The sequence below is a fragment of the Branchiostoma floridae genome, chromosome 5, assembly GCF_000003815.2.
Source record: "Branchiostoma floridae strain S238N-H82 chromosome 5, Bfl_VNyyK, whole genome shotgun sequence".
NCBI lineage: Eukaryota > Metazoa > Chordata > Leptocardii > Amphioxiformes > Branchiostomatidae > Branchiostoma > Branchiostoma floridae.
Genome location: NC_049983.1, coordinates 3,903,620 through 3,916,474, shown reverse-complemented (window position 1 = coordinate 3,916,474; position 12,855 = coordinate 3,903,620). Strand labels below are relative to the sequence as shown.

The window sequence follows — 12,855 nt, the reverse complement described above, 5'->3', positions numbered from 1 at the left end:
CACGCCCGCATATCACGGACATACCATTCAGATGTTCAACACAGGGGTGTGCTTTTAGTATATTTTCTTGCATTCAAAAATTAAGCTTTAGGCAACAACAACAACAACAAAAGTCTTATTTGTCTTCATTTGAATCTAAACAAAGAATATTTCTGTTAATTGATCAATTTTCTGGGTCTATAACAGCTACTCTTGGGCCTACTCCTTGCAGTCCGACCGTTGTCACGTGAGGAGGCCAACCAGCGAGAGATCGTGTAGACGGTTTCGGTCCCGTCACAGCATCATGTGAAACCTGGCGATGAAACACAGTCTTTGATTCTGAGAATACACCGCAGGTCGTACAGATTCTCGACACAAGGGGTGGGCACCGGTACAGAAATTTCAGGTCCGGTTCAGGTTCAGGTCCAGAGGATCAGGTCCAGGTCCGGACCTGAACTTGAACCTGATTCAGAATGTGAAAACTTGTGGATCGGGATGATACTCAATTGTCCATTTCGCTATAAAGAAATCTGCTTTTTAGAGTATTTTCGAGAGAGCTACTCGCGGTGAACCTACTTCTTGGCTCCTTGAAGCGCTTGAATTGCAGTCCGTCCAACCGTTGTCACGTGAGGAGTCCCAGCCAACGAGAGATCGTGTAATCAGTTTCGGTCGTGTGAGTTTCGGTCACGTCACTGAAACCTGATATGTGAAACCCGGCGATGAAACACTACCTTTGATTCTGAGAATCCACCATAGGTCGCATAGATTCTCGACACAGTGGGTTTGCTATACGAATGTACAACTTTTGTCCAAAAAAGTTAGCTTACTTTTGATTTTTCGACGTCAGTTCGAGATTCAGTTTAGACAGAAAAAGACTGTCGACGAGGAAAATGTTGCGATTTAGCCTCTCAAACATCTGCTTGGGGATTAGGGTTTCAGCTCTTAGTCTTACAACACCAGTGACATCTGGATTTAGAAATATCTAACATCAAATTTCATCATGATATTATTGTTTGATAACATAGCATTTTGCACAAAGTTTATGATATGTAATGATTTGATAACCAAAATGAATAACGTTAGTTATTACATAATAATAATCATACTTTATGAGCTGTTAAGTATACAATATGGCTGATAGACTTGTATAGGTTAATATTTAAGGAAGGTTCTTCTTTTTCTGTTATGTGTTATCAGTGAAAATATAATAAAGAATTATAAAGAAAAAAAGTTTATGATATTGAACATCGGCCCCATGATCAAAGAATCATCTCCAACATGGCAGCATGTTTAAAACTTGCACAACGGCTCACAAATAACGTTCTTTCGAGAAGCAAAAAAGCAAATAATGTAATGTCTTACGTTATAACGATGTTTATGCACTATTCCCCAGTAGAATAATGTTTTCTTTCGCAAGCCGTTGCGCCAGCTTCCAAACTAACTGTTGAATGTTGTATTTTGGTGACTTAAACTCTTTAGCGATTCCAACCAGAATCCTCTAAATGCTTAAGGTGCACTCTCACTGCTGGGTTCGAATGATACTCAAGAATTTCAGAGGTAAAGAACGAATTTTCATACTTGTGTATTTTGTCGTCTTCTAAGTCATACATTTACGTATTATGCAATATTTAGATTATAAAAAATCGGAGAAAATAATTTAAAAAATGCTTAAGGTGCACTCTCACTGTGGGGTTCGAAAGATACTCAAAGAATTTCAGCGGTAAAGAACGAATTTTCATACTTGTGTACTTTGTCGTCTTCTAAGTCATACATTTACGTATTATGCAATATTTAGATTATAAAAAATCGGAAAAAATAATTTAAAAAATGCTTAAGGTGCACTCTCACTGTGGGGGTTCGAAAGATACTCAAAGAAATTTCCTACTTATGTATTTTGTCGTCTTCTTAGTCATACTTTTACGTATGGCGCAATATCTATCTTGAAAAAAAAATCGGAGAAAATGATAAAACAGTGACGCAGTGAACGAACCCCGCAGTGACAAAAGCGTGACGCACGTGTGGTAAAAGCGCACCTTTAATGTTTGCGAAAGGCGTTCGCTACCGGACGCCAATAACTCACCAAATGGTACCGGTGCCAATGGGTGTCAGTTTATCGCATATACAGTAAATGCCAGTTAATTGCACATCGGATTAACGCACACTCCTGTTAACTGAACGGAATCTCAAAATCCCAAACTGGTGCGGTCCAGCTAGATAACTTCGCATTATTGCACCAGCCGGATAATTGCACGAGATTCACTGGCAAATAGGCCGTGCAATTAAGCGGCTTCTACTGTATTTACTTCAAATCACCCGGATTTCCTGGTGAACCTCTGTCTCGTATCAGCCACATGGTGATTTATATCATTCACCCGGACGGTGTTAAGTGCCGGACCTGGCGCATCCCCGTCTTGTAATTTGCCAGCGAAAGGGTACGTCACGCCCAAGGAGCTTTTATCAATTAAAGCTCCTTTGTCACCCCGTAAGGGGCGGTATAACCCCGTCGTGTGTTAGCACGTTGACCGATGATGATGGAAAGGTGGCCGCTAACACATTTTCTGTACTCAATTTATGGCTTATTGATTCTTATCAGGCAGTTATCGTTTCACGAAAGTATATCACATTTAGGCCATGTTGATTTGATGACATCCTCTATGAACCCCAAAACGTATATGCGAGCGTGCGAATAAAAAAAGTTTGACAAAAAGTTGCCTTCATGATAAAATCTAAGTGGTCAGGAAGAGTACAGTATACCGAACAGTAGATTCTTCATTTTTGTTCTTTCACATCTTCTTTGACCTTGAAATATCCTATGACATTATGTATACATTTTCCGATACTTGTTTTTGCAATCCACGCCATCTATTTGCTTTTTAGAAGCTGCTTTGTACGATTTATAGTATGGTTGAAAACCTTTCACCGTTAGTTTTGGAAACTGCCAAAAATATCCATATCAAGGCAACGTGGCCTTATAAAATCATATACCATATCATTCAGGTATTTTTCTTGGGGGGCCGTGGAACGAGGTTGTGTATGCGCGCCGCCTAGCAACTTACTGCAGTACGTCAGACAGAATCCCACGGGAGGAATGCATTATTCATTCACGTTCTGACGTCTCTCCAGCTATAGATGGCGTACCAGCCGGATTCCGGTACAGGGCAGCCCGGGTACCCAGGGTACCCCCCTCCCGCACAGGGTTACCCAACCCCTCAGCCTGTATACCCCCCTCTTCCTGAAGGGGGTTATCCTGGCCCCCCACCGCAGCAGGGATACCCCGCCCCGCCCCAACCTGCTTACCCTCCCCCACAACAAGGCTACGGCCCTCCCCCTGTGCAGCCGCCCGGCCCCGGGTATGGTGCGCCGGGACCCCAGCCTGGGTACGGCCCCCCTCCCGGGCAGGTCCAGTGGATGCAGCCGCCGACAAGAGGCCCCCCGGGATGTCCCCCAGGGCTGGAGTATCTATGTGAGGTGAGACATCGTTGAACATCATTCTCCTATGTCATTTTCAAACAATTGATATAAGGTTGAAACATCGTATTAAACGACTCTTCTGATTTTTAGGCATCTGCAATACTTAGTACACAAAGAGAGAGAGAGATATTACACTCGAAGACTTATAAATCAAAACGCTATCTACTAGGGTTAGGGTCCTTTTTGAAATGGTAGACAATTAGGAAACGTAGTTTTCTGACCCCAACATCTGCTCGACGACCAAATCTCGAACGCTAAATATAGGACTGCAGTGGTCCAATTCGAAATTGTGTCACCCCATAAGTGTGTAGTATCTGGATAGGGGCCACTGTCATGTCGGGTTGAAAGCGTGCCAGATTCCTAGGAACTGAAATTTGCCAGGGTCTGAAAATCTGAATACGCTAATAGCGAAACGTTTTCTTGTTTTTGCAATACCGCGTAATATGGTCCCCAGAGTTGAATATTAAATTTCAATATGTATAAGATATTTCTTTTACACTACTCCACTGTTGCCTAGCCTGGATACAATCTGGGTAGTAGTTCGCTCCTACATGTGTATGTTCGCAGTAGAGAAGCGACTGTATATAGTGTATGATAAATGTCAAAGCGAGAAGCGACTATATATAGTGTATGATAAATGTCAGAGCGAGAAGCGACTGTATATAGTGTATGATTAACGCCGGAGCGAACTACTTTCCGGATGGTACCCAGGCTAATTGTCGCTAGCATATAATCAAATCTGCATGAAACGAAAAACGTAATTATATTACATACTACTTAGAGAGATTTGACTACTGATAAGAATGTCCTAAATTTCAAGTAGATGTTTGGAGGCTTTGACATGGCTCTTTCCATTTGTCGGTATGACCGCTTGGGACGTTACTGTTTTGAACTGTTTCTGAACGGGATTTCAGCTCAAATCGATTTTGTATGTATATGAATACCTACAACTATAGCGTTGTAGCTGGTGTGTTACTCCGAAGGGCGCTTATACCGGCTATGTAGATACAGATAAAAAACTACATACATTATATAGACGCACTTTAATCAAATCTATCATTTCTAGCACTGTTGCGAAATGATACATATTTCGGTATCATTTAGATCTAAAACTGCGCATCTGAATCAATTCGTGACGCCCAACGCCACACACACGTATACGCCATTCAACGGTCACGCGATTTCTACGTGCCATACATTTACCTTACATTAATCAATAACTCTCCATAACGACAGCATAAATGTTGGTGTCACGACATATTGTAAATTATTGAATTATTTATCAGACTGATGCGCTCACTGGTCAACTCCTTTTTCCTATGTGAGTCCTGGACTGTGATATGAAAGCTAGGGGGCGAGTACAAGCTTCCCGGTAAATATTCCTTTCGCGGCACATTTTCCTTCCCGGCGTATTCTCAGTTAAAAATTGCGAATCGACCTAACACCCCCCAACAACCTATGCCAATGCCCCCAGAGAGGCCGGTGAAGGAGGCTAGGGTAAGAACACGTATACAGACCACAGAAATAAAATGCTTCTGGAAAATTCTAGGGATCATATGCCGAGACCGCATCTCATAGTTTGGAATAGAGTTAGCAAAGTATTGGCCACCACATGTAAAATATTGGCAATCACTCACAGTAGAAATGCCGACGGTTATTCGCTAGTAAATACATAAAATTTCACTCCATCTCTCTTTGCAAAGTATTTGCAAAGTACCACTACTCCAAGCCCTGCTAACCACAGTTAGGCCAATTTGTTTTAATTAAGGATGACGTCTGCGCGTGCATCAGTTTTGGCCGTTACAAAACAAAAATTCAAACATACTGTAAATCGTACTATAGCTAAGCAGCTGCAAAATGAGTAAATACATGCCGAATATTGTAAAAATATCGGAAAAAGTATCTATTGCCATGTGCCAACGTCAACGTCAAGGTCAAAGAATAATATGTGAAATGACAAAAATGTGTGTGTGTGTACGTGTGTGTGCAGGTGTGTGTGTGTGTGTTTGTGCGTGCGTGCGTGTGTGCACGTGTGTGTGTTTGATGTGTGTGTGTGCGTGCGTGCGTGCGTTCGTGCGTGTGTGTGTGTGTGTGTGCGTGCGTGTGTGTGTGTGCGTGCGTACTCGTGTGTGTGTTTGAGGTTTGTGTGCGTGTGTGTGTGCGTGTGTGCGTGTACACGTAAATGCGTCTGTGTCCGAGTGCTTGTGTGACAGTGTGACTCCGTTCAACCACCGGTCCGTCCGTCCGTCTATAATTCATGAATGCCTGAATGAATTGTCTTCAGCTGTGGTATATAGATAGAGACCTCGAAATGATTTAAGTTGGGTCCTCCAGCGGCGTGTTGTAGAATTGCAGCAGAACTTACATGCACATCAAATCGAAGTGGTAGGTTGCTTTTTGGCCTGCCAACAAATTCTTGAAGTCATATGTAAAAACGCCGTTGTTTAGCTTCAACCTCAAGGGTGTGAAATACGTTTGAGTCACTGTCCCTCTCTCTAAGAGCGTAGGACCGAATGATTAACGTTATATTTATATATTTCAGTCAGCGAAACCTTCTACGAAGGCTAATCCTGACTTTGTGGCTTGCTGAAAAATAAAACAAGTGACCGTATATAGGTAACACACTTTGTGACGTAATTATAGTATGTCAGTTGTGTTGTTTTCTGTTACATTCCTCTGAAAAAACAACCAATGTTGGCGGTTTTTGCTGTGGCCGCTTCACCGCGAATTTAAAACCACCGCGAAAGGGCCTTTTTTCTGCTACCGCGAAATCAAATCGCCGCGAACTTAAATGCATTTACAGTATCTTGCGGCACATATCTGCTTCTTCTTTTCCCCCAGATCGATCAACTTCTAGTGAAACAACAAGTCGAGCTCCTGGAGGCCTTCATCGGCATAGAAGGGGACAACAAGTACAAGATCAAGAACTCAATGGGGCAGCAGGTGTACTTCGCGGCGGAGGATAACGACTGCTGCACCCGCCAGTGTTGTGGAAACGTCCGCTCCTTCGAGATGAAGGTTTTCGACAACTCTCAGCAGGAAATCATCCATTTTAGCCGCCCCCTACGCTGCATGAACTGTTTCTGGGTCTGTTGTCTACAGGTGAGAGTCAATGTATTAATAAATAACAATAAAGCTTTTATTGCACATTCATGCGCTTGGGGCTAATTGCAAGGGAACAAAATCAAATACATGAAGTGTTTCAAAACACGTAAATAATCTAAATTCTAACACACGAAGATTAACTGATTGTATGTACAGTACATACAGAATATGGAGTATGATTCTAAACCTACAGTACTAACGTTCATTGCGATTTAGGCCACACACAGCAAGGAAATCTTATGGATGCATTAATGCTATCAATTTTTGCCTGATTTTTGAAGAAGAAAAAATGATTTTATCACTATTTCCCCTACGAAGATGGTCCACACAACGAGAAGGTATCAAAATTGGAAAAAAGGCATAAAGTAGCTATGATTGTTGTTGAAGAGGTGTGAGTGACCCAAGTGTGCAACGCCAGCGTCACCTTGTGCACTTCTTGAATACAGGAATGAAAGACTTTTGGGCTATGTTGCCATGTTTTATCGCTTCAATTCTTATTACAACGTTTATGAAGCCTATTCTTGAAATCTAGGCAGAAAGTTTTTTTTCACAATTTTTTCGCACTCTTTCATCATCCTCCTAACGCCCGGTCCCCAACGGCATAAATGACTGACGGTACTCTGCTGTAGGAGAATGTCTTTCATCAAGTTGGGGGACTGCAAAGAATGTCATGAAATTAACTTGCTGTGGCCTATCGTATGTTAATGTTATTGAGTGGGCCGACTACTCTTTCTTGGTAGCCTGGGGCTGAATTGCGAGGAGTTTACAATAGGCGGGGTTAAATCGCAAGGGTCTGGAGCGAGCTGCCATTTGGCGCCACTCAGGTGACCTTAATACGACAGTAATTGCCCAAGGTGCGGCCCGGGACTGTAGGTTTTGAACCACTCACACCGCACCATCGCACATGTGGTGGGTTCTCTAACGTGCCCGTGGTGTGGTTCTCCCCAAACATGCACCTCTATGTAAGGTTTCAGGATCGGCTATATTGGCATTTTGATCTTCAATTGTTTTCTCATTTCTCATAGCTATATTAGAAAATAATTGTTTTCATCTAATTAAAAAATTCATTTTCTAATAATTCCAGATCATTAGCAGATATCAGTTGGCGCTAACCTGAGTTTGTAGCTTTCATCATTATGCACATGAAAAACATAGTTTCATTGCAGTGGTATGTACGAAAGTGCTGTATTTTCTCATAGAAAAAAATTAATATCAGGGGCAATAAAACCCGATGACGTCATCTATATGGCCCCCAAAATCAGATTTAGAATTCTTTTATGCCCATCTATCAAAATTCGTTAGGGCTCTATTCTTTCTTAATTCATTAATGAGAAAACAATGGAAGGTCAAAATGCCAATTTAGCCGATTCTGAAACCTTAACTTCCTACCCCATTACAGGAGCTGGAAGTCCAGGCCCCTCCCGGGAACACCGTGGGGTGGGTGCGGCAGATCTGGCACCCGTTCCTGCCCAAGTTTGAGATAGAGGACGCCGCCGGTGACGTGGTGCTGGTCATCGAGGGCCCCTGTCTCAGCTGCTCCTTCTGTGGGGACGTGGAGTTTGACGTCATGGTTCCCGATGAGTCCCAAAAGGTAATATGCAAATGAGTTTCATTCCAAAGGTGATATGCAAATGTGTTTGATTCCGAAGCAAGTAAATTCTATTTTCTAAAATTATTTACAAATGCGGTCCCAAACTGTGTTATACATAGAGTTAATGCGGTGTGAACCAGTCAGAAGAAGGTTGCAGATCATTCATTATCAATTTTGTTATTCAGTAAAACTGTTGACGAGGGCAATATTTTCTATTTGACGTTCGTATTAACAATAGTGACAGCATATGATAAATAAACAGACTGATAAGTGTCCATATCTGAATGACAGGTGGGGAAGATCTCCAAACAGTGGAGCGGACTGCTGAAGGAGGCCTTCACAGACGCAGACAACCTCGGCATCCAGTTCCCCATGGACTTGGACGTGAAGGTCAAGGCCACGCTCCTTGGGGCGCTCTTCCTCATCGACTTCATGTTCTTCGAGCAGGTCGGAGGAGAAGAGCAGCAGTCGTCTGTTCTGTTCTAGTCACGGACGTTTGGTCTAAGAGTGACGCATTCTGCTACGTAGAGACATCCAACGGCGATAGCAAAACCTAAACTTCAAGCAGATCCTACAATGGCATAAGATAGTATCAAACTGACCAAGGAGCGTAGTCAGCCAAGAGGTGTCCATTTACCATGTAGCAAAACACACTCCAAAGCCAGCTTCACTCCTCTGCCAGCTTTTGATACTATCTTATGCTACCGTAGGAGCTGCTTGGAGATTAGCAAAACCGTCTCTTGTCTGTACCTATCTCAACTGTCACGATCAGATCCTGTGGGCGTCGCCACAAATCAACTGTCAGCCAAACAAAGACTAGGCTAGTTCATTAATACTGTTTATAAGCAGTGTGGTCAGGAACTGATCGTGACGGTTGAGATAGCAGAGTACAGACAAGAGGCGGTTTTGCTAGCGCCGTTGGATGTCTCTGCGTAGGAGACTGAGAGCACGACTCTAAGTACGCATGTGCAGCGACAGGAATTATGGGTGATAGGTCAAAGGTAAAGGCCCTTGAGACATAAACAAATTACGTCTGGGCATTGATTATGCAAATCGAGACAATGGTCGAGAGACGAGTGCTGTATGTAAGTTTAGGGGCCTCGACCTTTGACATATTACCCACAACACTTGTCGCTGCACATGAGCGCGCTCGGAACGATGAAATTTAAAGTTTTTTTTATGGTTTTGTTACTGTAATTTTGTCACCACAGATTGCTTTGCGTACAACTTATGGCTTACGACCTACGACCATGTTATAAGTGCATTCTAATTCTCCATATGAAGTCAGTACTGTATACATATACATGTATGAAATCCCAGTATTTAAGAACATACTACTTCTGGCTTACGGCATACGACAATGTGCTTAATGCGTAATCTCTATATCTATCTGTACTATATGACCCTATATAGTATACGTTTACGAAAATCCATTAATAACGTCTTTCACAGAGTTCAGTAAGCATGTGCGAGCGACAGCGAGGGATCCTGGTTAATATGTCAAAGGTAATGGTTCATCAGCAGTAAAAAGTCTCGTCTCGACCATTGTTAAGAATTGCGTGATGTCAATGTCCAAAAACCATTTGAGCCCGCAAAATGTGCCTCCATAGCAGGCTTTCTGTGGCCTTTTTTGGCTCATATTACACCGTTCGCTGGTCATTTCTATTTGTACTCGGTCGCTGATTGATTGCTGGTGTTTTCGGAGGCCGGCAATCAGAAAACGCCAGCAATCAGCGACCGAGTACAAATAGAAATGGCCAGCAAAAGTGTATTATGAGCCAAAAAAAGGCCCCAGAAAGCCTGCTATGGAGGCTAGTGAAATGGCGGATTTTTTACATTCATGTGGCCTTTACCCTTGACATATTACCCAGAACTCCTGTCGCCCGCACTCTGTGAAAGAGCTTATTTAAAAAGCTTATGGCTTACGATCATGTCATAACATGTTGTGTTTTGAATATCCGTATGATGTTTGGACTAAATACATAAGAAAATCTCCTAATATAAGAAAGGAGCAGGCTGCAAAATTTATGTCTGATCTCACATTTTACTTTGATGAGATGTCACAACCAGATATAGATTATCATAAATATATAACACACTGTAGAAAAACACTTAGCACAATATAGATGGAAATATATTATAAAACAGATAAGATATATTCCTAGAGTTCCTAGAGGCCAATTCTTGATTTTTTCCTTGCAGTCCGTTTCTGTTATGTTATTAAGGACCGCAAGGAGGCAGTTTTGACAATAATGGTAGGAAAAAGAAAGAACACGCAACGAGATCAGACATTACAGAAATGTCATGAATTATGAAATGTAACGTTATCTACATATTATAAGGTCTGATTGATTATCAGTCTTCTAGTGATGATATCTAAATAAAAAAAGAATACTACATTGTTCTCCGTATCCCCACACTATAAAGGAGTGTTAACTATCACCGTGTAAGATGTTGTTACGTTGGAATCGGTGTACGGATATCACGATCAATTTGTAAAAGTGTGTCTGGTAGCTTTTGCCTTGACTGACTGGATGGTGTCTTGAGCATGCCCAGATGCGGTAAGATGGTCATGCTGTCCAAGCAGGCACTATACCACCTGGTTCACCACCTATTACGTCTTCCTTATAATTATACCCCAACACATTAGGCGAAAATCGATCGGACAACGAGTCTGCGAGCTCTACATTACGAGGAGGCATGGCCCTGCTGCCGACGAAGAAATGGTAGAGTTCCCCCTTCCCGTCAGGGTCATGTCTCCTCGTAATGTAGAGTTCGCAGACTTGTCGTCCGATCGATTTTCGCCTAATGTGAGAGGGGTATAAGGCCACAGCAAGTAACTTGTATGGATGACATCCTCCAGAGACTCCAAATTTAGTGAGAGAGCGCGGGAAAAAACAAGGCGAGCAAAAAAAGCAAGATTCCTACTTTTTCAAATTCTGAGATCATAAACCTTACAAAACAATAATCGAGGTGACAAAAGATGATATCACAAGAAACAGATCTGTTATTCCTGTATTTAACATCATTACGTGTACCTATCCTTGTAGTTGTGTATCCATCTCAAATAACTAGAAGTCTAGAACGATTGTAGAAAGAGCTTGTCCTACCATCATTGGCAGCTAGCTACTACACTGGGTATTCATAGGGGATGGAACGTCTTACTGTCAACATTCAACTGTCCTTGAGCTTGTCATACCAGCGCGGGTAGCAATTATACTGGATACTAATATGCAATAGAACACAGACTGTTTTCTAACTAGAGAAAAATTCAGAGAAGAGCTTATCATACTACCACAGGTAGCAACTATATTGGATATTCATGTGTGATTGAATACAGACTGTCAATTAACTAGGACAAATCCTGAAAACTTTTTGCATACTATCAAGTAACTATACTGGATATTCATATGCGATTGAACACCTATCGGATTAGACTATCTACACATGTCATAAAACATAAGCAATTGCAAGACGTTTACGATGTAATTGTTAAATTACGGCATGTTGATTTTCTTGTTTTTTATTCTCACATCAGGCGAAAATTAATGCGTGCGCTGATGTCATCCATAAAATTTACTTGCTGTGGCCTAAAGCTTAAGTCACATTTCCAAACCGGGGCCCGACAGCTTTTGGGAACAATTATATTAAAAAGTATGACATAGATCTAAAAGACACCAAACTACACAAAAGAGCATAGTCGTGGGCAATATTTGTACATATTTGTACGTATAAATTTCTATTTTTTGTAATTAACAGCCCGGCCGGGTCCCGGTTAACTGTGACGTTAGCCTAAGGACACCCACTCATCCCAAAAGAACAAGGGACAGATACTTTCTATGCATACGCATGCATTAATCAATGGGATCTAAAAGTTAAGATGCACATAAACTTCTAGTGCACCTTATAACAGAATTATGACCGTAAAACGCCTGTAGTGGTTTATCCACCATATCAATTTCAACTTTATTTCAACTTTATTGCAGGCTCTTGGCCCATATCACATTAAAACATACAATACAACAATACACATACACTTTATGTACAATAAAAAGTTAAATTAGTCTGGGCTTTTGAAAACAAGATTCACATAGTGTGTCCAGAATTTGCTATGGAAGAAGGCATCTGAGTGGTATAACCGGGAGATAATGTTGTTTGTAGAGGTGGCGATGCGTTGTACAAATGCATGCGTTAGTTTTCTCCTTCTAGCTACAAAAGTATCAATACCATGTGTCACAAACATTTGGCTGGCACTATCTCTCGTTCGATAACCTAACACAATCCTAAGAGCATTGTTATAGGCTACGCGTAGCCTGCGAATCGTACCCAAGTTATACTGACACCATAGCTGAGCGCAATATATCGAGGAACAATATGCATCAAAAAGGACGCGCTTCACTCCAGGAGAGGCGAATCGGAATTTTCGTATCAAGGAATTGGCTTTGGTATAGAACCCTCTGACATGATAGCGAATTGACTCATCATCAGACAGGTCAGAGGTAATCTGGTTACCCAGGTAGTTCACAGATATCATATAAAGGCCTTCCATTCCCAGCTTGGTGTTTTGGTTTTACTACTAACGTTATCAAGGAGCCATTGTTTGTGATGCTGACTGCGACGGTTTCTTCTTTTACTACAATTTGCCTTTGATGAGCTAAAGAAACGAAACCGATGCATGAATGGGTTGTAGCTTCCAAGCAGACCCTACG

At 41.9% G+C, this 12,855-nt stretch overlaps 1 protein-coding gene across 1 annotated transcript; it reads left to right on the top strand.

The window, feature by feature from the left end:
* The first annotated feature begins 3,048 nt into the window (after positions 1 to 3,048).
* On the top strand, positions 3,049 to 8,681 carry LOC118416649 (phospholipid scramblase 2-like). Its single transcript, XM_035821820.1, has 4 exons — positions 3,049 to 3,447; positions 6,292 to 6,552; positions 7,955 to 8,146; positions 8,438 to 8,681. The coding sequence occupies exons 1-4, from the start codon at positions 3,109 to 3,111 to the stop codon at positions 8,630 to 8,632; spliced, it is 987 nt and encodes a 328-aa protein (XP_035677713.1). The 5' UTR covers positions 3,049 to 3,108; the 3' UTR covers positions 8,633 to 8,681.
* The last annotated feature ends 4,174 nt before the right edge of the window (positions 8,682 to 12,855 follow it).